Source organism: Bufo bufo, chromosome 1 (genome assembly GCF_905171765.1).
Source record: "Bufo bufo chromosome 1, aBufBuf1.1, whole genome shotgun sequence".
NCBI lineage: Eukaryota > Metazoa > Chordata > Amphibia > Anura > Bufonidae > Bufo > Bufo bufo.
Window position 1 is genome coordinate 644,145,777 of NC_053389.1, and position 24,082 is coordinate 644,169,858.

At 40.3% G+C, this 24,082-nt stretch overlaps 1 protein-coding gene across 2 annotated transcripts in view; it reads right to left on the reverse strand.

The window, feature by feature from the left end:
• LOC120985766 (myocardial zonula adherens protein) overlaps window positions 1-24,082 on the reverse strand; it is a 132,879-nt gene that overhangs the window by 67,702 nt on the left and 41,095 nt on the right. For both annotated transcript variants that reach the window (XM_040413889.1, XM_040413891.1), the window contains one exon: window positions 22,930-23,019. In XM_040413889.1, the coding sequence (XP_040269823.1) occupies window positions 22,930-23,019 (90 nt within the window). The remainder of the gene's footprint in view (window positions 1-22,929; window positions 23,020-24,082) is intronic.

Sequence of the window (24,082 nt, forward strand, 5' to 3'; positions counted from 1 at the left end):
CACATCTTGTTAGTTTCATTTCAAATCCATTGTAGTGGTGTATAGAGCCAAAAATGTTAGAATTGTGTCAATGTTCCAATATTTATGGACCTGACTGTATATTCCTGACTGCTTTAAAGAGGATGTGTCACCTATAATATTTTTGCAAATTAAAACCACAAATGTCACTTATCCTTTGGTAATATTTTTTGCTTTTTGTTTCATTCTACACAAGACTATGCGGCAGCCATCTTTCATGCGCTGTTGTATGGTCTTGAAGGAATTTATTGATTTGTATGGGAGAATTTTATAGGCATGCTCTGTGACCTGTGCCTAGGTCACAGTACAAGGGGGTAGATAAACTGTGACATCACCTATTGTGAATGGTAGATCCCATGTTACTTATGCAGAGGTGATATCTGTCATTGTAATCCTGTCTGTGATGCCTACTGAAAAGTGATCTCTACAGAACTGGAAGCCTCAACATATTACTAAGCTTAGTGGCCACTGTGAAAACAGCCTGATTTTAGAATAAAGAAAAATATAGTGACATGAGGATTTTTTAAAAGTCACCTACATTTAAAAAAAAACATTTTTTTTTACATAATAACTTTATTTAAACAACAGCTAATTTTATGATGAACAAAGCTTGTTTCCTGTTTTATTATTATTATTATTTATTATTAAAGCGCCATTCATTCCATAGCTCTGTACATATGATAAGGAGTGCACATACATAATACAGACAAGTGCACTAAGCAGGAACAAGACGAGTTACAGACTGGTACAGAAGGAGAGAGGGCCCTGCCCGTGAGGGCTTACAATCACAGATTTTTAGAAAATGTCGCAAATGTTATTTATTTTAGACAGTTGGTAAGCAAACAGTGAAAAGCAAAACATTGTATAATTCTACACCCTTAAAACTAATCCTGAAAGGTTGATGGTGCTACCTGGAGTAAGAGGCACTTCCATAACTAAGTGTCTGTAATAGCCTCAGGGGTAGACATAGTTGTAGTTGTGCTACTGGTTTCTTCTGAAATGTAATATGTGAAGCATCAGGGTGATGCCATGAAAAGTGGAGGGAAAAAAAACAAAGCAACGCTGCATTCTGAAGGCCCAAATAGGATGCATCTTTTCCCTCAAGCTCTCTTAACCTCTTAAGGACCACCCTGTGTCTTTTCACTTTCACGGTGTTGTCTTTTGGTATCACTGTAGTACTGGGGAGTTAGAAGCTCCAGGCCACTCCTGTGCTAAGAACAGGATGTTACTAACAGCTGCGGTTTTTAGCACAGGCTGCTTCTTCACAGCTGGGGTCAGAAGAAGCCCCAGTCTTGGCTGTTAACCCTTTAAGGACACCTCCCTACAATTGGGTCACTGGGTTTCCCAGTGACCTGATTGGAGACTGCGGGAACCATTTGCAGTCAACCCTAATGACCTACAAAGGACACCAGAGGGCACACTCTGTGTTGCCCTAGCAGCAGGCTGTGTCATAGAGACACAGAACATAATATATTAGGATACAGGAGTATGCTAATACATCTACTCTCATGATAGGATTGTTTAAAAAATGCAGTCATGTAATAAGAAATTAAACTTCAAAAAACAAAAACAAAATTATTTAGTATAAAACACATTTTATTGTGCACACATTACAAGTTTTTTCCGGGATTTACATATTGGTGGCCTATGCTCAGGAAAGGTCATCAGTGTCAGATGGTTGGGGGTCCGACTCCCAGGACTTCCGCTGATCAGCTGTACAAGGAGATACTGTTGCTCCTTAAGAGCTTTGGCTTCTTCCTAGACATCACGTTCATTGGTCACATGGCCTAGGCGCAGCTCAGTCTTATTCAAGTGAATAGGGCTGATCTGGAATACTGTGAGTAGGCCACAGTGCACACCAGAGCTCTAGTGAGCCCCATGGCTTCCTCAAACGGTAGTGTTCACAAATATTCTAATTGCAAATTTTTATCACGAATATTGGTACTTCGAGAATTCGCGAATATCTAGAATATAGTGCTATATCTTCGTAATCGCGAATATTCTAGATTTTTTTTTTCATCAGTACCCATGATCCCTCACTCCTTCTTGCTTGTGGGCCAATGAGAAGGCTGCAATATCTTTGACTTTAGGAGTAGTGTTGATTGCGAATTTTCATATCACAAATTTTTATTGTGAATTTTCCGATTACCGATTTTCACAGTCAAGAAAATAATGACTGGAGATCACGAATTCTCGAATTCGCGAATATATGACGAATATTCGCCCAAATATTTGCGAAATGTCGCAAATTCGAATATTACCCCTTCCGTTCATCACTGCTGATCGGCGGGTGCTGGGAGTTGGACCTCTGCCGATAACACATTGATGACATATGAGAATAGCTCATCAATATGTAAATCTCAGAGAACCCCTCTAAATGTTAATTAAAAAAAAAACTTCCAAAATATTTTTTTTCCTTTATATGAACTCCCAAAAAATGCCAAACAAAAATACTATTTCTCCTGCATAAAACAAGGCATTAGATAGCCAAGTCAATGAAAAATTAAAACAAGTTATAGCGGCTGAAATGCAGAGATGCAAATACGAAAAACATTTTTATGGTCATTAAGACCTTTTCAAGTCTGGTCATTAGTGGGTTAATTAAAGTAATACATGTATAAAACAACTGCTTACTCTGTTTCTCTGCTGTGCTCCCCGATGAGGCAGGGCTTAATAGGAACTTAACTATGACAGGCCTTGAAGCCTTCAAAAGGCCCCGGGTTGCCATAGCAACCAAATGGTTCCCGCAAGATTTCTGCATGGGGGAGGAGGCATTCTGCTCCCAGTAAATGACCTCGGAGATATGGTCGATGTCGGGGGTGTGTGGGCCCTTTCACACAAGCCAAAGGGAAGTTCGTTCCTGATCACAGGGCCCCTGTAATATGTCCATCATTTAGCTAATTGAATCTTTGATGCTATCATAAAAACGATCTTTTGTCAGCAACACATTGCCTTGTGTTAACACAGGATGTGCTGCCGAAAACAGTGTATACAAATGGCTCTGCTTTGTGAAGGTCCTTAACCTAGCACCAATCAGCTTGCTATATTGTCAATCTGCATCAACTACCAACAGAAATCTGGCCATGTTAAAGGACCTTTGGCCACAGAAGCACTGACAATTGGCTTGACAACTTACCTTGGTTTTGCTGGTGGGTTTGTGTATCTGTACCATTCCAATGAATGAATACTATGAGGTTGGCCATAGGTGCAGTTGACTTCATATGATTTTGGATATGTTAGTACATTTGTCACATATAACAGTGCTAATAATCAAAGGAGTGTTCCATGATTTTACATTGAAAAATAAATGCATGATCACGGAGTGCCACCTCTGGGACCTCCAGTAATCAGCAGAATGTATGGCCTTATGACGGCAGTACTGACCCATTAATGTCCATACACAAGTGGCTGTTTTTGTATTGCAGCCCGTTCATTCAACTGATCGGTGTCCTCAACGACCACTGTTGGCTTATCCTAAGTACTTGGTCAGAATTTTTGTGCTCCTTACAAGTCACCTATTGCCAAAGAGATCTAGTTTTATTATTTTAGCTACTACTTTCCTGCACTCCAGTAAGCACATGGCAGATCTCCATCACAGGGTGTTGCTGTTTTTAATGCTTTACAGTTGATTCTAACGCAAACAGTTTTCAACTATCTTACACATGGACATTAAAGTGCCTACAGCTGGTCAGAGCTAGTTGTGATTCAGTCCTTAGAACAAATCATCCTAATATGACTATATGCCTAGACCTCAATATCAATTAACATTCCAGTCATTGCTTCATGTTTAACTTCTACTTCACTAGAAGCCAGTTGAACATTATCAGCCTATTGCATGCAAAAGATATATCTTCTAAGTATTTAATTAAAGTGTCTCTCTCTGCTTGGACCTCATCTTGCCAAATTCTCTTCAAGGGTTTAATTTACTGCTATGATGAGATTCAATGCAGACTAAGTCTGTCCATAGTAAAAAATTAAAGTACATATTAAAAGGGGTTTTCCAAGATGATCCTCTGGATAGGTCATCAGAATCTAATTGGTGGGGGTCCAACACCCGGGACCCATGCCAATCAGCTTTTTGAGAAGGCAGCTTCACTCACAGTAGCACCGCGGCCTTCTCACAGCTTTCCCTAGGCCGAGTGATGACAATTTCATTGGTCATGTGGCCTTGGCGCAGTTCAGTCCCATATAAGTGAATGGGGTTGAACTGCGATACCAAGCACAGCTGCTATCAAACCTACAACGTTGTGCTTGGTGAGCACAGAGAAGGTTGCAGCACTAACAGGAGCCCTGATGCTTTCTCAAACAGCTGATGGGCGGGGGCCCCAGGTGTTAGACCCTCACTGATCAGAGGATAGGTCATCAGTATTTAAATCTCGTAAAACGCTTTTAATGATTTGATGGTATCTCGAGATGAGCGAATTTCACAAAAGTACTTTTGGGTCCAACTTGGTCGAATCAGCTATCAAGTTCAATGAGTTCAGTCTCTCCTAAGACTGTATCCAAACCGATTTCAAGTGACAGTAACAGATATGGGTAAAGCATGGCAGCCGGTGGTTATAAACAGCCTGTTTAATTACACACTGCACTTTCAGATTTTTTTCCATAAAAAAACTGTTAAAAATCTTTTCCTTTTTTGGTGGTTGAGGTCTTCTGATCTTCATAATGGTGTCTGCCACTTTGAGCAATTTGCGCAAGATGAATCAGAAAAATTTTAGATTTGCCAAAATTAGAATCTTTTAGGAAATTCGTAACATATTTGATTTATATAGAATCAACTCATTAATCTCTAGTTTTATCTCTATAAACTTAATTTATGATCTAAAATATTTTCCTGTTTGCCGTTCTTTGCTTTTAGTGAACTTTCTATATTTATGCCCTTTGGATTTGGCCACAAAATGGCACCAAGAGTGCACAGACGAAGTCTGCTACTATAAAAACATAAGCAATATGACATGGAAAAGGATCTAGGAATTTTAATAAACAGCAAACTAAGCTGCAAAAAACAGTGTCAGGCAGCTGCTGCCAAGGCCAATAAGATAATGGGTTGCATCAAAAGGGGCATAGATGCCCGTGATGAGAACATATTCCTACTACTTTACAAATCATTAGTCAGACCACACATGGAGTACTGTGTACAGTTCTGGGCTCCTGTGAACAAGGCAGACATAGCAGAGCTGCAGAGGGTTCAGAGGAGGGCAACTAAAGTAATCACTGGAATGGGGCAACTACAATACCCTGAAAGATTATCAAAATTAGGGTTATTCACGTTAGAAAAAAGACGACTGAGGGGAGATCTAATTACTATGTATAAATATATCAGGGGTCAGTACAGAGATCTATCCCATCATCTATTTATCCCCAGGACTGTGACTGTGACGAGGGGACATCCTCTGCGTTTGGAGGAAAGAAGGTTTGTACACAAACATAGAAAAGGATTCTTTACGGTAAGAGCAGTGAGACTATGGAACTCTCTGCCTGAGGAGGTGGTGATGGTGAGTACAATAAAGGAATTCAAGAGGGGCCTGGATGTGTTTCTAGAGCGTAATAATATTACAGGCTATAGCTACTAGAGAGGGGTCGTTGATCCAGGGAGTTAGTCTGATTGCCTGATTGGAGTCGGGAAGGAATTTTTTATTCCCCTAAAGTGAGGAAAATTGGCTTTTACCTCACAGGGTTTTTTTGCCTTCCTCTGGATCAACTTGCAGGATAACAGGCCGAACTGGATGGACAAATGTCTTTTTTCGGCCTTATGTACTATGTTACTATGTTACTATGTTAATATATTACTGTGTTTTTAAAGACACTGTTCAAATAAATTGTCACTAGAACTGCTCCTATAAAAAACTGATCCTATGAAAACTGCATAGTGGCTGTACATGCAGTTTTCAAGTTGTTTTGCATTCATGGTGTCAATGAGATGTCAATCCCATTTACTACAAAAGCATCAATGGACATTGCCGAAAACACGCTCAGATGTTTGCAAAAAAAATAAGTAAATGTCTTAACCATGTCAGAACAAATTCTAGTTTATTCCAGTGGATGATTATCCCACTATGTAGATGAAGGCAGAAAAGGCAAATTGATAGCATTAAAGGGCTTCTGTCAGCCCACTAAACCGTTTTGTTTTTTTTGTTTACTAATAATCCCTACACTGCGATTTATGCATACATAAGTTAAATAATCATTTCTGTTCTGTAGAATTTGCTAAAAAGCGATTTTTAAAATATGCAAATTACCTTGCTGGTAGCAGCCGCATCCTCCGACCCTAATGACGCCCCCTCCGCATTGTGATTGACAGGGCCAGGGAACGGAATCGTTCTCTGCTGGCCCTGCCTGTTAGCATTCAAAATCTGGCGCCTGCGCTGCGGCCGTACGCATCTTTAATCTGCGCAGGCGCACTGAGAGGCGGCCGCTCTTTCCTCAATGCGCCTGCGCCGGGTGTAGATGTGACGTCATCGGCGCAGGCGCATTGAGGATGGAGCGGCTGAGCGAGTGGCCGTCTCTCAGTGCGCCTGCGCAGATTGAAGATAGGTACGGCCGCGGCGCAGGCGCCAGATTTTGAATGCTAACAGGCAGGGCCAGCAGAGAACGATTCCGTTCCCTGGCCCTGTCAATCACAATGCGGAGGGGGCGTCATTAGGGTCGGAGGATGCGGCTGCTAACAGCAAGTAGCCGCCCTACTTGCTAGTAGCAAGGTAATTTGCATATTTTAAAAATTGCTTTTTAGCAAATTCTACTGAACAGAAATGATTATTTAACTTATGTATGCATAAATCGCAGTGTAGGGATTATTAGTAAACAAAAAAAAAAAAAAAAAAAAACGGTTTAGTGGGGTGACAGAAGCCCTTTATTAGATCAAAATACTTTGCCATGTACCTACACACACCATGTTTATGTGACAGTAATATACTTTTACTCCAGTAAGGAGGGTGAACTGTGTACTCACCACAGCATATGGACTGCAGTTGTGTTATTTACAATGGTTATCTGATTCTTTAATTGGTAGTCTGTCCCTCTGTTGTAACAGACTTACTGGATTTACTTGCTGGAGATGTGAACATAGCCTTAGAGACGTTTCATAAGTTTATTTGATTTTGCTTTGTGTAAGTAAGTATATATACAGGTATGTGTATATATATATATGTGTGTGTGTGTGTATATATATATATATATATATATATATATATATATATATACACACACACACACACACACACGTATATATATATTGTATTATGTTTTTTTGGATGCCCTTGTTTTGCAAGCTGTCCGGATGGCAGGTCACAATATCCTCCTGGGTGATGAAGTGATAGGCTGCAGTGGTTCACTCAAAGAATGATAGTACTCTTGGCAACTACTAGAGTATTGAGTAGTCCAATGAACCTATTTTGAAAAACCTACGGTAATTGAAAAATGTGCATGGTGGTAAAAATGTATAATGATAAAAGGGAAGGTTTGACACCAATAGCAGAAAGCTTGTAAATTCATTGCATTGTGCCTATTGTTGACAATCGGGCCAAAAGTCTATTCCACCATTTAGGAGCATGGCGCATCTAGAGCCTAAGAAAGGTTAACATTCTGCAGAGGCAAATTGAGGGAAGGAGGTACGATAGTGATCTGCAGAAAACTATGTGAAAGGTTCCCTGCCTCTGAGGTGAACCTCTGAATGGTGCAGTAATATGGTTCTACCATGCAAGACCAAGTCATCAGGAAAGCAGACAGTAAGCTAACTAAACAATCACTACTCAGACTGGATGGGGGCTAACTGTGAAAATAGGGGATTTGCAGGCTCACTGTGCAATGCAGTTCTGAAGTGGTATAGGCTAAGAGCATTGCCAGCCTAAGTGGGGTTGACCCATAGGAGGCTTTTAGTTATTAGGGGGGCCAATAGGGATAGTGACATGTACAACTCTGTGTACCATAGGTAGAAGCTTCAGTGTAGACTGGGTTACCTGGAGACCAAATTATTCAGTTGTACCCCTCATGAAGACTAGCTAATTAATTGTGTTTCATGGAGACCATCAAATGAGTAACCTGGGTTTTGTTAGAGAATCAAACAAAGAAATCAAACCTTAAATTTGTTCAGGTTTGCCCCATTGTCTTTTCTCAATCAGTGGTGAGAACTGACTAAGGACTCCTGGCAGTAATCATATCATTATCAGTAATAGTAATAATGTTTTTATACACTCCTGAACATTGAAATTGCAACACCAAGAAGGTAAAGTCGTGGAATTATGGAAATCACAGGATTGATAGACATGTGAGTAATCAGCAAATGACAAAAAATAAAATAAAAAAAATATTCAAAACATCTCTGCAACCTTCTCTGTGCTCACCAAAAAAATCATTTATTCTGTATTGAGTTTGAGCATCACAAGCAGAAATGCATGCACATACATGCCTTAGCATGCTAACAGTGAGGTTATTAATAGTTGTCTGAGGAATGTTCTGCCTCACTGAATGCACAAGATCCACTGCTGGCAGCTCCTGGGACATTTTGGTGAAATGGCCGTATCATTGGTTCCACAACTAAATCAATGTAACGCCAAGATGTTAGTGCACCTGACATGAAGACTAGAGGGGCCCGGTTACACAACGCCACCCCACACCATAATCCCAGGAGTAGGACCAGTGTGATGTTCTCTTGTTGCGTTGGCCACGTGTTTTCTAGACCAATCTCTGCCTCTTATTGTATCCGAGACAAATGCGGGACTCATCATTGAAGAGGATAGAGCTCCATTCCAGCCTTCATTGCTATCTTGCTGTTCAACGTGATAGCATTTGAGAGCAGTGGCATGGTGTCAATGGGACATCTATAGCTGGATATCTGGCTTGTAGCCCATTGTCATGCAAACGTCTTCTGATGATTTGTGTAGACACTGTCGCCCTAGGCTTGAGATGTGATGTCCAATTTTACTTGTAGTACAGAATGGATTACTACACATTATTCTTCTAATCGGGTGATTCATGCATACATAGGTTCACCTCTGTGAACCTCTTGCTATCATTACAGTACTTTGTTGTTCTCCCAACCACCAGGATCTGCTGGAGTAATAAACTAAGGACTCTCAGTTCAAGGATTCTGTCCCTCTCAGTTTGGTGATAACTGGAAATGTCGACAAACAGAAGACATCACACAATCATCCCACATGACTTGATCCTATTTTTCAAGTATCATGTGCCTAAAAAAACGGTGCACTCAATCTGGCTTTTATGACTCTCCCATATGCCACAGATTGGAGCTAGGTGCTTAAAAATTTGATAGTTTGCAGATCTTAGTGATACCTGCTACTTCCTCGATTTGTATAACCTTTTGGCTTGTCCTTGGTGCTGCAATTTTAATTTAGAGGAGTGTATATACTATATTATGATAAATCATTGCTAGCAGTATACATAGTGCTGATCTATTCATCTCTGCAGTAATGAAGCACAGAATTTTAGGATGTCATGCATTCTGTGCGGAAGTAATCGGAATCATTTGCAAAGACAGTACAGCTTTGGTATATAAACTGAAGAAGAGCATTCGCAGAAGAAATACCATTATTAAATTATACATTTTCCCTTCACACCAACTCATGGCCTGAATTTTGTTCCCACACTGGAAAGAACAAGATTTTAACTTTCTGATAAACCGTTGATAAATTATCCATATACTGTAGTGTATTTAGCCTTCATTTAGCAGCTGCAGGCGGCTATACTGATAAGAGCTTTCTGATGACGTGTTTTTCCTGCTTCCCTGGGAACATGATCTCTGATTCACGGATGTATACAAAAACAAGTCACTAAATGCCATTCAGGAGCCTCAGTATTGTGCTGTTATTTCAATTACAAAGCACTATGAAAACTTTTTTTTTTTTTTACATTTACCGGTACTTGTTCTGGACATTCCCTCTCTTCAGATGCTTTCCTATTTCATGTTTCTTAGCATGTTTTCTCTATCCCTCTCAAACATGTGTTTTCTGTCATTTTTCTCCTATGTGATATGTCCTTCAAAGGGCTTATGCACACAACAGTTGTTTGGGTCTGCATTTTTTTTTAAGCTCGGATGCGGACCCATTCACTTCAATAGGGCCGCAAAACATGAGAAGAGCACACGTCAGGATTTGGGGGGGTAATATCCCCCAAATCCTGACTTAGGCCTCTCACCCAGTTAAGCCAGTACTCTCTGCTCTGCATTGATGAGGGACAATCACCCGAAACAGCTGTCTGCAGATGAGGTGCTGGATTATTTCATGTCTCAGGGCCTATTTAACGGGTTGAATATTGACTTATAGGATAGCTGCCTTACATCTGGTGGCATTAGAACCAGAGCTTGTTAAGCGCTCGTCTGCATCTCTTTCTTTTCATAATGCATGGTATGATAAGAGAGAGGAGCGAGAAAACATAGTAATACAGAATAAATTACATGAGATACACGCGTGCATACTTTCTAATTTGTGTATCGGTTTAGAAGTGAATAAATGTGTGTTTTGATGGCTGGATTTATTTTAGCATCCATGCAAGTTAATTATTAATCCTTTAAATAACAGTACCAGTGTTGTATTAATATCAGTTGTCAGCACCCACTCCATTTATAAAATATAATCAAGCTCTCTGGCTTCTTTCCAAAAGGTTCCTTTGTGATCCTCCTCACTGGGTTTGTGAGAGTTTATTTGTTTTTGTTTTTTATTGAGAATCAAACAATTATTTTCTATACAAATCTATACCAAAATCATTATTACTTTTCTTCCTTTTAAAACCAACCCCGCAGTACCCTCCCTCCCCTTGCGATGCGTCTCCCTAAGGAGGAGGAGTTAAGGCCAGGAATATTAGAATTTCCACACACCCCATATCATAGTCCATTTTTCCTCTATATTTCTTTGTTTATATAGCACCTTCTCATATCTTTTAGTCTTTTTGACCAAGTTTAACCATATAACCAGATTTGAAGTATTTCGTAAAAACCAGACCTGTGTAACCAGTCTTGCCAAAAACATTTTTATCAGAAGAATCTTTTTATATTTATATTTATGGCAATTTATCTTGGAGAGGTTACCCAAAATCCAACATTCTACCCTTAAAGGAATCGCTACTTCCAATTTTTGGGTAATAAAGTTTAACTGCACCCCAGTATTCTTTTAGTTCTGTACAGAACCAGAACATATGCAAATAATCAGCCCTAGGTGAGGCACACCGTGGACAATTAGAAGTATTTCTCAACCCACATTTATTAAGCCATACTGGCAACTTTTTCTTTAACACTAGAAAGTGCCGACTGCAACTGAAGATATCTAAACCAAGATAGATTAGTTATATTATCTCTCTGTACTAACTCCAAAAATGAAAGTACATCTCCATTTCTCACCAACTGTGCAACATATTTGCCAATACTGATCCCCTACCAGTTCATCTAACACCTAAAAATAATAATTATGCCAAAGAGGGGTACAACATAAAGATCCCTTTATTCCCAACCATCCTCTAATAGTACACCAGGACTTGGTAAACAATTTCCCAGCCTCTCTATAATCCCGTTTTTATATTAAATAATTGCCCAGATTCCAATAAGGTAAACATGCTATCATATGTATCACGAACCAGTGGGTGTGAGCCCACCGTGCCACATTTCCTACCTCCTCTAAGGGCGTTGTCTAAGTGAACCCCTCAATTCTTCACAGTACCCCTGATGGTGGGGATAGACTTTCCCAAGGGGGACACCAGGTCGCTACCTCTTGAGGAGGATAGGCACACGAGGCAGCTGGTCCAGGAGGTACCAGAAGTACAGGCATAGTCAGGCAATCCGGATCGGCAACAGGAGAGTCAAGGCTAGCAGGCAGGGATCAGACAGGTAGCAGAATCCAATAAAACAAATATGAGTCAGGAACACAGGAACACAAGTGGTTATCAGGAGCCTTAGCAGAGCACAAGGACCTTGACACTGAGGCATCTGGTAATGAGGCTGAGCCTTTTATATATGCGCAGGAGGACTAGCATTGGTCAGCAAGGTCACATGACCTAACCCATAAAGCACAGGAAGAGACGTACTCCGGCCCTTAAGGAAGTGCTGCAGAAAACAAACAGCAAGTATGCTGTGGCCAGGGCTGAGAGGAAACTGTGGAGCGGATCCCAGAACCACAGCACCAACACAGACAGAGCCCAGGACTGCAGCGGTGAATGGGAAGCACTGACCATAGATCACCGCTGAGTGCGGCACCTGGGATCACGGTGGAAAGCAGGGAAACAGTGGCGCACAGCTACTAACCAAGGTACTATATAGTGGACTTTTCTTCCATTTGCAGTAGAGCCATAACTGTGCAGATATAAAATAGCCCTTAAAATATGGAAGATTCAGCCCTCCCTGCTCTATCGGCTTATAGAGATATTGCACTTTGAGTCTTACACGCTTCCTTCCCCAGAGTAGGTCATTAATAATTCTCTCCATTAGTTTAAAAATCCTCAATCCATATTGGGGAATTCCTAAGAATATAGAGGAGCTGGGGTAAAATCACCATCTTAAATAGGAATATTCTATCGGCTCAGGTGCAGATAATCTTTGACCTTAGGTGATATCATCATGCCCAAATATTCAAAAGAATCCGAAGTTTTTAACGTACTCAAAGACCCCTCATTGTGGAACTCAAATCTGTCTACAGGCATAAGCGTAGTTTTTGCCCAATTAATATCAAGACCCGAAACGTCACCAAAAGAATTAACTATTTGAATAATTATTGGGAGTGTAATATTAGTATTATGTATATAAAATAACACATCGTCTGCATATAACGAGATGCGATCCTCTATTCCTGATATCCCAAACTCTTCAATACTAGAATCTTGCCTTATCCTAGCCGCAAGAGGCTCAATATAAATATCAAATAGTAGAGGAAAAAGTGGGCACCCTTAACGGGTACCCCTATTCAGTATTAAGCTATATGTCAAGCTCCCATTAATATTCAAACTCGCCTTAGGGGACTTATACAAAAGCTTAATCATACTTATGAACCTATCGGCAAAATCCTTTATTTTCTAAAACCTTCCAGAGAAATCTCCACCCTATCAAAGGCCTTCGAGGCATCAAGAGACAGGATGGAATGAGAAACCCCCCGGAGGATTGTATATTTGCAAACAAGCAATGCAGATTATAATGGGTACCTTTATTCTGAATAAAGCCATTCTGATCAGCATGTATAATTGATGTAATAACCTTGGAAAGCCTTGTAGCCAAAACCCTTGAGAGAAGCTTCACATCCGCATTTAACAAAGATATCGTTCTATAGGACCCCATATCTAGCGGATCCTTGCCCTTCTTTAAAATTAGTGTTATCACAGCTTCTGTCATTGATTCAGGAAGGTTACCATCCTCCAATGATTCAGCAAATACCCTCAATAAACATGGGAGAATAACCTCCTTATATTTACGATAAAATTCATATGGGAATCCATCTAAACCAGGGGAGGAATTTCTCGAACAGGCTTTTATTGCAGCCTCTAGCTCCTGTAGGGAGAAATCAATATCCAGAAATTCTCTTTGAGTATCCGTAAGGACTGGAAGAGAGATGAACTCTAAATATGAATCCATCACTTCATCTGGGATATTAGTATCTGATTTATATAAATCCGTAAAGTGCTTGACAAAAATTTTTTTTATGCTATCTTAATCTTCAATAATTCTACCTCCGGATGAACGAATGCTTATTATCTCTTTTTTTGGATCCTGATTCGAAATCACCCTGGCCAACAATTTCTCTGGACGGCCTGATTCAGCAAAATATTTTTGTCCCTTAAAAAAAGCCTCTGCTGGACCTTATCCAATAAGAAGTCAGAATACTCCTGGCTTGCATGCTGCATGCTTTTCCTATTTTCCTCTGTTTTATTCCTAGAAAATTCCTTCATGACGCCTGCTTCTGCATCTTTTAATTTCCTCTCTTTCATACCATACCCCTTTCTTAAGTTGGAAATGTTGCTAATAAATAACCCCCTCATAAAGGCCTTGAATGCATCCCATACTAATTGAATTTTACTGATTATAATTAGTATCCTGAAAAACGGCCAATCTCCTGTTCAATCTTTTTATGATTATCCATTACGGAAATCCAATGCGGATTTAATCTAAATGGGGGTCTTACCCTATATTTATTATCTGTCATGGATACCTCCCAGCGAGTACGGTACATGATCCGATAGAGCCCCTGGCATCATATATCATCGCTTTATACATCTAAGATGGTTTTTAATTTATTAGAGCCAGATCTATCCTGGACATGGAATTTCCAGATTTGCTTACACAAGAGAACACTCTTTTCCCCTTCCCTAAACACCCCATACATCAACAAAACTGATTCCTTGACAAAATCTTGCCAAGGGGCCACCCTTGAAACAGGAAATATTGGTATCGCCTCCATTGAAATCCTATCTATATCTGGATTAATAAATTGAAACAATTGAAATCCCCATTAACTAGAAAGGGATATTCAAGCCATTGTTCCATAAATGTTAGCAAACAATTAAGTACATAGAGAGAGAAAGGTGGAGGAATATAAATAAAGGCCAAAATACATAATCTTCCAACAAGCTTTCCATAAAGAAAAACAAATCTCCCCTGCTTATCAATAGATGATGCTTAGCAGACAAAATCCATTCCCTTATGGATTAAAACTGTAACTGTACAAGAGTAATAGTGGCTCTCCCAGATTACTCCCTGGTGTGGTGCTCTTGTCTGGAGTGGTTCACCTAACCACTGATGGGTATAGAGATGATAGAAGTAAAGAAGTCGACAGGCACTCTATATCTGGTTTTTATAGGATATTTATTTATTGATTGTTTTTCAAAAAAAGTTTTGTTTGTAAAATATTTATTTGTATAATAAAATAAGAATGTTTTAAAAGACTGTTAGTTGGTTGTTTTCAGTGATGGGGTGTTGTGCTGGGATTGTCACCCGGATGGTGTAGAGGGGGGTGGGGGGATAGTGAGGTAGAGATGTGTCTATTCGATATTTAAATCGATGGGAGTGGGTTTTCGATATATAATCGATGGGAAAAATTATATAGGAAAAATTATATAATAATCGATGGGAAAAAATTGATCAGTGAGAAAATATATATAGTCAAACAAGGATATAAATCGATAGAGAAAAATATATATAATCGATAAGATAAATGAATGTATTCGATGAGCATTAATGTTCAATGAAAAATCACACAGGATATAGTGATGAAGGATAATCGATAGTAATAGTTGAAAAAATGGTCGATAATATAAGTCATTAAAAGTCTTGAAGGTGTACAAATATGAAAAAAATGTAAAAATATAGAATTATAGTAAAAATAGTCTAAGATATCCAAGAAATACAATGATGATTGTCCAAGATAAAAAATGAATGAAGGTAAAAATAAAAGGCTGTATAAATAAACGTAGTGTATATAAATCTGTATATATAAAGCTAAAATGGTTTTTAAGTTAGTCCAATGTTGTTGTCCGGTACCTGTTATTTTCAGGTACCGGATTTGCACGTAAATACAGGTGATATCGTCTGCCGTCAAGGGTATTTTGTACAATATTCACTTTGTGATATTTCTTGCTGGTGGCGTCCCACACAGCAATTGTTGTACTCACCCCGCGGTCCGAGTTGTTCCTGTATTGGTGAAGCAGTAGCCGGCATGATCCTCCTGGCGGTTTGCTCGTCCACGTTGTGTGTTACGCGCTCTTTCCTGCCGGGTTGGCGTCTCACGTGATCTAGCACGTGGTTGGTTGCCGTTCAGCTTGTATCTTTATCTTTGTGCTCTTTTTTCGTAAAGAAATTCTCGTATAGATTGTCGTATAGAATTTCGTGTATTGTTGCGATGATCCGAAGTCCTTTTAGCAAAAGCGTAGGTATTGGTGGGTAGTCGTAAGGATGATACCAAGTTGCCATACGCGTTTCGAGGTGTTCCTACCTCTTCATCAGTGGCCGTTTTAATGACTTATATTATCGACCATTTTTTCAACTATTACTATCGATTATCCTTCATCACTATATCCTGTGTGATTTTTCATTGAACATTAATGCTCATCGAATACATTCATTCATCTTATCGATTATATATATTTTTCTCTATCGATTTATATCCTTGTTTGACTATATATATTTTCTCACTGATCAATTTTTTCCCATCGATTATTATATAATTTTTCCCATCGATTATATATCGAATACCCACTCCCATCGATTTAAATATCGAATAGACACATCTCTACCTCACTATCCCCCCACCCCCCTCTACACCATCCGGGTGACAATCCCAGCACAACACCCCATCACTGAAAACAACCAACTAACAGTCTTTTAAAACATTCTTATTTTATTATACAAATAAATATTTTACAAAACAAAACTTTTTTTTAAAAACAATCAATAAATAAATATCCTATAAAAACCAGATATAGAGTGCCTGTCGACTTCTTTACTTCTAAAACTGTAACTCCTCTAGAATAACTAGAAAAAGTGGAATGATAGGTCGGCAGGGCCCATCCTCTACCGAACAGCATAGCCGTCTCTTCAGTGAAGTGGGTCTCCACTAGGCAAACAATCGCTGGTAAGTGTCTCTCGACAAAATAAAAAAAAGCCTGTCTTTTTAACTTATCACCCAAGCCCTCACATTCCAGGTTGAAGTTTGAATCGATTGGACATCAAATCAGCCAATAGATTCCCAATCCCAAAAGCAACAAATCCCCATCTCCATCCCCCATCCCCTCCTCCTAGGAAACACATCGCAATCCATCCCATTCCCCCCCCCCCAATCCTCTTGATCCGCCACATTACTGCATAAGATCTCTCAACTAAGACCACCCTCCCCTTCTCCTCCAACCCCACCACTACCACAATAAAACAAAGAAAACAACTGCTTAAATATTATTCTGATCAAGCCAATCTGTCACATGGTCAGAGGTGTCAAAAAAATGAGTTTCCCAATTGTAAATTATCTGAAATTTAGCTGGATAAACAAATGAGTACTTAATGTCCCTTTCTTGCAGCCGTTTCTCAACCACCATGAAGCTGTGTCTCTTTTCTCGAATCTCTTTAGAAAAATCAGGAAAATAGGACAATTTACTCCCATTAAACAAGATAGGAGGGCACTCCCTGGCCCTTCTCAAAATCATATCCCTGTCTTGTGAGACAAGGATCTTCACCAGAAGTACCCGTCGCTTCCTTCCAGGTATTGGTTTACCCCCTGGAACCCGATGTGCTCTTTCCTCCATAAACAATGGTGAAAAATGTTCCTTTCCAAATTTTTCCAGAATTAAAGTCTGTATCATTTCAGCAGGACTTTTTTCTTCTGTACCTTCAGGTAGGCCTAGGATTCACACATTACATCGCCTTGACCTGTCCTCCAAATCCCCCACTTTTCTTTTAGAGATGTTAACATCCATTTTCAAAGTGGAGATTTCAGTTTGAATTTTTTTAGCTTCATTTTCCAGGACTACCACAGATTTTTCTATAGTTGTAACTCTGTCCCGTATCTTTGATACATCATCCCTTATAAGGATCACATCAGTCTGGATTGCCCCAAGCTGCATTGAAATATCTTGTATTAATTATCCATTATTTTTAACCGCCACCAAGATTTCTTTTAGTTGGGAGGATTCAGCATCAGACAAGCTGTTTATGTCCTCTCTCTCTGCCCCCTCATCATGAGTGTACTCATCCATCACATCTTCCACTCTGGATCCAGCATTGTTTTTTAGGATCATACATCACTTTTTGACCAGCTCCTGCTCTTGTGATTACATTAGGGGATTTCAAAAACTGTTAGATTTTTGCTGATTCTGGAGGTTTCTGCCCCATTTTAGAGTAATCTCCTGACCGCCTTTTTTTTGCTTAGGGCCCTTTTTTTTTTTTCTCTCTCTCTCCTCTCCCCCTTTTTTCCCTTTGTTTTCTTATCCCCCCCCCTTCTCTCTAATTCTATCTGATTCTACAGTGTCCTATTCGTTGATATAAACCACAGCAAAAGGCAAAAAAAAAAAAAGAAAAAAAAGAAGCAGAAAAAAGAACAAAGCCAGAATGGGCAAATCTCACCGGTCTTCATACAGTAGAAGAAATGTAGCAGCAGTTCATATTCAATTAAAGCGGTACCATCACAAATCCACTGTCAGGCTCGGAGGAATCCACACCAAGAAGCCGCAAGAGTGTAAATTGTGGACGAGCCGGAAAGCCACTAATTCCTGGATGTTAGTAGGAGGATCGGAGAGGCAAATATAAAGCAGAAAGGCAAGGTGGCTTAAACATGGAGGCAAAAGGTACGAGGCTAGGGGTTTTCAGAGCTACTTAGATGCTGGCAGGAAGGAGAGACAGGGAGACCAGATCCAGAAGAAGCCGGGCGCACCCTCCCCAGGGAGCCCCAAGCAGGAATCGATGTTACAGCTCAGCACCCCCGCAGGTAGTCATCAAGTCAGGTCCGCGTGTGGCGTCTCCAGCGCTCAAAGGCATGTTCCGCCCAGCAAGTAAAACAGACCGTGGCGAGGTGGAGGAGGAGGAGGGGGCGACGCAGCTGCACCTACGTCATCACGTCTCCCCGTCACGTGGGAGTTTATTTTTAGTATGGTTCATGACATGGTGTTAGGAAATTCGAGAGGTAACAGTGTAAAGAATCAGGCTACAATTATATACTTATTTAGGAATATAATTTTTATGCCAAGCTACAGTATGATATAACATCTGTTCTCTACAAGGTCTACTTCTTATTTAGGAATTTTTATCCCATTGTCTTTGAAGTAATGTGTTTCACATAATAATTGCCAAAAATAACAAACAGAATGGCAAGGACACATAAATATTATACAGGAAGAAAACTGTGCAGAAAAGCAAACATTAGCATGTTGCCAATAATTAAACAAAGAGCTACTTGTATGTGTCTTGTTTTACATAACAAAGTTCTAGGTTATACAATGCCAATGCTGATAATCTTGATATCATGTATTATTGTGGCCATGAGTTTCCAAAAAATGTCTACTCCCAGGGCACAAAAATTAAAATACGTATTAAGAACCACTAATGGTATATATATCACCCATTGGGTTTATTCCTCCATTCTCTAACACACTGTCCTTGTCACCTGACTGCATGTTCTAATGGGTCTCTTTCAAAGCTGATAGACAATCATTAATGAAATTACATCAGATTGCTGCATGGACAAGCACCACACAGCATAATGTACATATGGTTTATTAAAATGAAAACCCTAGTTTCTTGTTGTAAGAGGGCAGATGCTTTTCTCTGTGCACCATTCTCTGTAAACTCTGCAGACATAGGCCTCTTTGACACACCCATGTCCATGATGAGATCCATGGCAAGTTGGTCAGTGGTTCTTCCGTGAAGTTGTCCCTGAAGGATGTGTGTTTGGTCCGTGTCTCAGATTTTTTGCCCTCCATTTGTCATCTGTATTCCATGGACACTGCTAAGTTAAAAATTGGTTTCTGAGAATGTTCTAATAATGATCTGTGAAAACTACAGACCAAACATGGATGGCATCTGTGTTATGTTTTCATGGTTTTCACCAACCTAAAGCCTATAAAATGTGCATGAGGGATCGGTAATCGCAGACATAAATAGGGCATGCTTTTGTGGTGTCACCACAGACCCACTGTCCATGAAAAAACCACTGATGTCACTTGCTGTCCATGGAGAACATGACGGCACAAGTCCGGGATTCAATGATCTAAAAGAGGCCAAATTTGTTTTTTAAATATTTAACCAACCTGTTTTACACGATCAATCCTCCCATCGTCACAAAGATCACATTTTGTTCTCCAATATAATGTTGCATTTCAACACATAGTAATCATAGCTGCACATTTTAATGAATTGATTTTAATGCATTGAGTTGCTTGCATGTAATTGACTGATTCAATATTTTCATTAAAGGGGTTGTCCAGTATGTTTTCTTATACACTTTTGTGAAATGCCAAGTTAATTGAGAGAGGGGGTCCTATCCAGGATCAGCTCTTTCTAGAGTGACAGCAGGTACATGATTTAAGTGTTTGTCTATCAGATACAGTTACATTGGCTGAGTTGGGTCAGTTCCGATATTAAACTAAGAGATCCAAAGATCTCCAGAACATAGCACCACGGGGCACAGGTGAGCTTTGTAGACCTTTCTATCTAGTGCTCAGTAAGAGTCACAGGTTAATGGATACCCACTGATGTTCTGATGTGTCAGTGACTTATCAGAAGATGTCTAAATGGAATTTAGGGAATAATATAAAATAAAAAATATCTAGTACTAACCTGTTAAGTCCCCCAGGCCCCACCAGTGGTGCAAGCTCTTATTACCTGATGTCCTGCAATGATGACCAATGATGATGATCATACATCATTCTGTTGACCTCTACAGCAAAACCATTGCCTCAGCGCTGATGCTCGCATATACAACATGTGACCATAAAGGGCAGTGATTGGCTGTAGCAGTCATCAGAAAGGTGTATGTGATGCAGGACCAGCACCGGAGATGGGTCCACTAGAGCAGCAAGGGGATTTAACAGGTGTGTACTAGTTATTTTTTATTTTATACTGTTCCTTGCTTACTGTATATACAAATTTCTGAACAATACCTAAAATCTTTAATTTTATAGCCTCTTCATTATTGTCTCTGACCATTTTGAACTGCGTGTATTTTTTTTTTTTAATAATGAGTAATATTATATATAAGCCATCGGACTACTTTAGGTGACCACAGATCACAATTAAAGAGCAGTTACACAGTCGAGGAATGTGTTTTGAACTTGTAAACATTTTATATGTTGAGCTGATACCCATAATTGACATTGAGCTAGCCAGCAGCATAGTGTTCATGCAAATTCTTTGTTATGAAGTTCAAAATGTATGGCCATATGTGGCATGTTCGCTGTGGGATTTTCTGCAGTGGAAAATCTGCATCATATCTGACGCAAATCTGCAGTAGCAAAGTCCACACTAAATTGTGTAGATTTTGTTGCCGTATTTCTTGTGGAATTCCTGTGAAAATCTAATCTGCTTTCCTGCTCGAAATTCCACTGCAGAAAATTCACATGTGCAGGGGAATCACAGAAAAAGGGGATATCTTCCAGAAGAGCTGTAAAATCCCCCAGGTGCCAGACATAACTTCGGCTACTTTCACACTTGTGTTTTTGCCTGATCCGGCAGGGATCAGCAAAAATGCTTCCGTTACTGATAATACAACCATCTGCATCTGTTATGTACGCAGGGCCGCTGATAGGCCAGTACAGCTGGCCCAGTTGTACCGGGCCCGGCTGGCAGGGGGGCCCGGGCAGCCTCGACATAACCAATTAACCACCTCCGGACCGCTGTACGCAGATTCGCGTTCCGGAGGTGGCAGCCCTGCGCTCAGCGACGCATATACGCGTCATCTCGCGTGAGCCGGGATTTCCTGTGAACGCGCGCACACAGGCGCGCGCGCTCACAGGAACGGAAGGTAAGAGAGTTGATCTCCAGCCTGCCAGCGGCGATCGTTCGCTGGCAGGCTGGAGATGTGTTTTTTTTAACCCCTAACAGGTATATTAGACGCTGTTTTGATAACAGCGTCTAATATACCTGCTACTGGTCCTCTGGTGGTCCCCTTTGTTTGGAGCGACCACCAGAGGACACAGGTAGCTCTGTAAAGTAGCACCAAGCACCACTACACTACACCCCCCGTCACTTATTAACCCCCTTATTAGCCCCTGATCACCCCTGATCACCCCATATAGACTCCCGGAATCACCCCCCTGTCATTGATTACCCCCCTGTCATTGATTCACCCCCCTGTAAAGCTCCATTCAGATGTCGCATGATTTTTACGGATCCACTGATAGTGGATCGGATCGCCAAAAACGCATCCGGACGTCTGAATGAAGCCTTACAGGGGCGTGATCAATGACTGTGGTGAATCACCCCCATATAGACTCCCTGATCACCCCCCCTGTCATTGATTACCACCCCTGTCATTGATCAACCCCCTGTAAAGCTCCATTCAGACCGTCCGCATGATTTTTACAGATCCACTGATAGATGGATCGGATCCGCAAAACGCATCCGGACGTCTGAATGAAGCCTTACAGGGCTTACAGAAGGCGGCGTCTGGGGAGGGGCCAAGGGCGGGGCCAGGGGTGTGGCTGAAGGAGGATCAGGGGGGTGGAGCTGAAGGGGGCCCCGTCATGTATGCTGTACGGGGCCCCATGATTTCTATCAGCGGCCCTGTATGTACGGATCTGGTTGTATTATCTTTAACATACAATGATGGATTCATCATGAACTCCATTGATGGATCTCAATACCGGAAAATAGAAACGCTAGTGTGAAAGAAGCGCTTTTCCAGTTTCTGCACCTCTCTGCTCTCCCAGCCCACCACTGCAGGCAGTAAGTATCGGCATGTCTGGTAGAGGTCTGCAGAAGTCCTTGTCCTTCTTGTATACAGACCCAAGAACTTATATAGCAAAACTTTATATAGTCCAGGGGTTCTGAGGTCTGCATTTTTAGGGGTATAAAATCTGGTTTCTATTCTTATTGGGTATGGTCTGTGGTCCATATTTATTAGGTGGTCGGTGGTTTGTATTTAGAATGTATGGTCCAGGCTTTCATTAGTTTAGGGGATTCTGGGTAGAATCAGTATTCATTTATAGGCAGTTATTAAGGGGTGTTTGTACGGGGGTCTGGATTCTGTATATGTTAAGAGGGTCTATATGAATGGGTGAGGCAATAAAGCCTCTCACATTTAGTATATTCCTCTTTGTAATATCCCCCATGTGTCTTCCCAAAAAGTTGGCAAGTGTGATTTTACCTTTAACTATTGAGAGAAGCGCAGGAAAGAAACAGGTGAGTTTAGGATTTTTTTTTATTTCAATGCATTTCGTGGCATAAAGCGGATTTTAGAATTATTTGGACAACCTTAATAATTAGCTATTTACTGCCCTTTTACTTACATGTGATTGCTTTTCCTTGTTAAAATCTTTCTGTTCTGTTTTTGATGCCCCATCGACAGGTAATGTGAGACGTAGCCGGCAGATGTTCCCCTGTAGATCACAGAATGATAATACTGTTACCTTTTGCAGACATGTTGTTGTTAGTAATAGTGTCTTCTATACAGTATATATAATACAAGTACTAAAATATAACCAAAAAAATACAAAAGGACAAAAACACTAAATGCCTGACATGTTGGTTACTTACTGGTTTTTATGGGTGTCCTATTTAATCATTTCTTAATGCCACTATTCATAATCATACATTTGCTTTGGCCCCCTACTACACTACTGTGTGTCATCACTTTTACACACAGACATTTTTTCCTCAATGGAATCTAAAATAACTGCCATATTACCCATGCATTCTCCCCAAGCTGGCGTAAAGCTAGCTACATGTACAGAGAATTTACTTGTGATTCTTCTGTCTTGGTCTAAAAAGTATGTTCTCCCTCAAGAGTCTCACACTCATTTCTTGCTGTGATTCATCTCAATTAACCAGGATGTGTACGGTGATAAAAAATGTGTCAGGATTATGTATGTCTATAACCAACTGGAATATCAACGTAAAATATATTAGGGATTCCTTTAAACCTGCTAATGAACTAGATTTTTACACGTTGTATTCCCTTGACCAGTCTCAGCCATATTTAGCTTGCTAGTGAGTGACTACACTGGATTCCCATGCTGCCATGGAGGCCACTGTAGTCCACCCCTCTAGGAGTTACTCACTGCTGTGATCTTTATGTGTATTGCTTATTCTGTAATCACAGCATTTCAAAATCACTAACTCATGGTTGGCAAGATTACATTTTTTTTTTTTTAGGAACACTGTGGTTACATAAACGCATTGAGGCAGGGTTGTCAAAGGTGTGATTTTGCCAGGGTGCGGTGGGTGGGTCATGGATTGCCTTATGACTCGGTTTGTCTATAAGGAAAAAATGGCGTGGTGTTAAACAAGTGCTCAAAGCCATATGCAGTTGTGCATGTCTATACAGGGGAAGCAAATACTACACTTGTAGCTCATTTCTAATGGCGATCCCAGCAAAAATGTTTGGAAGTGTATAAACTCAATTTAAATGTGCCTGTTTTCCATCCACAGGCCACATTTAGG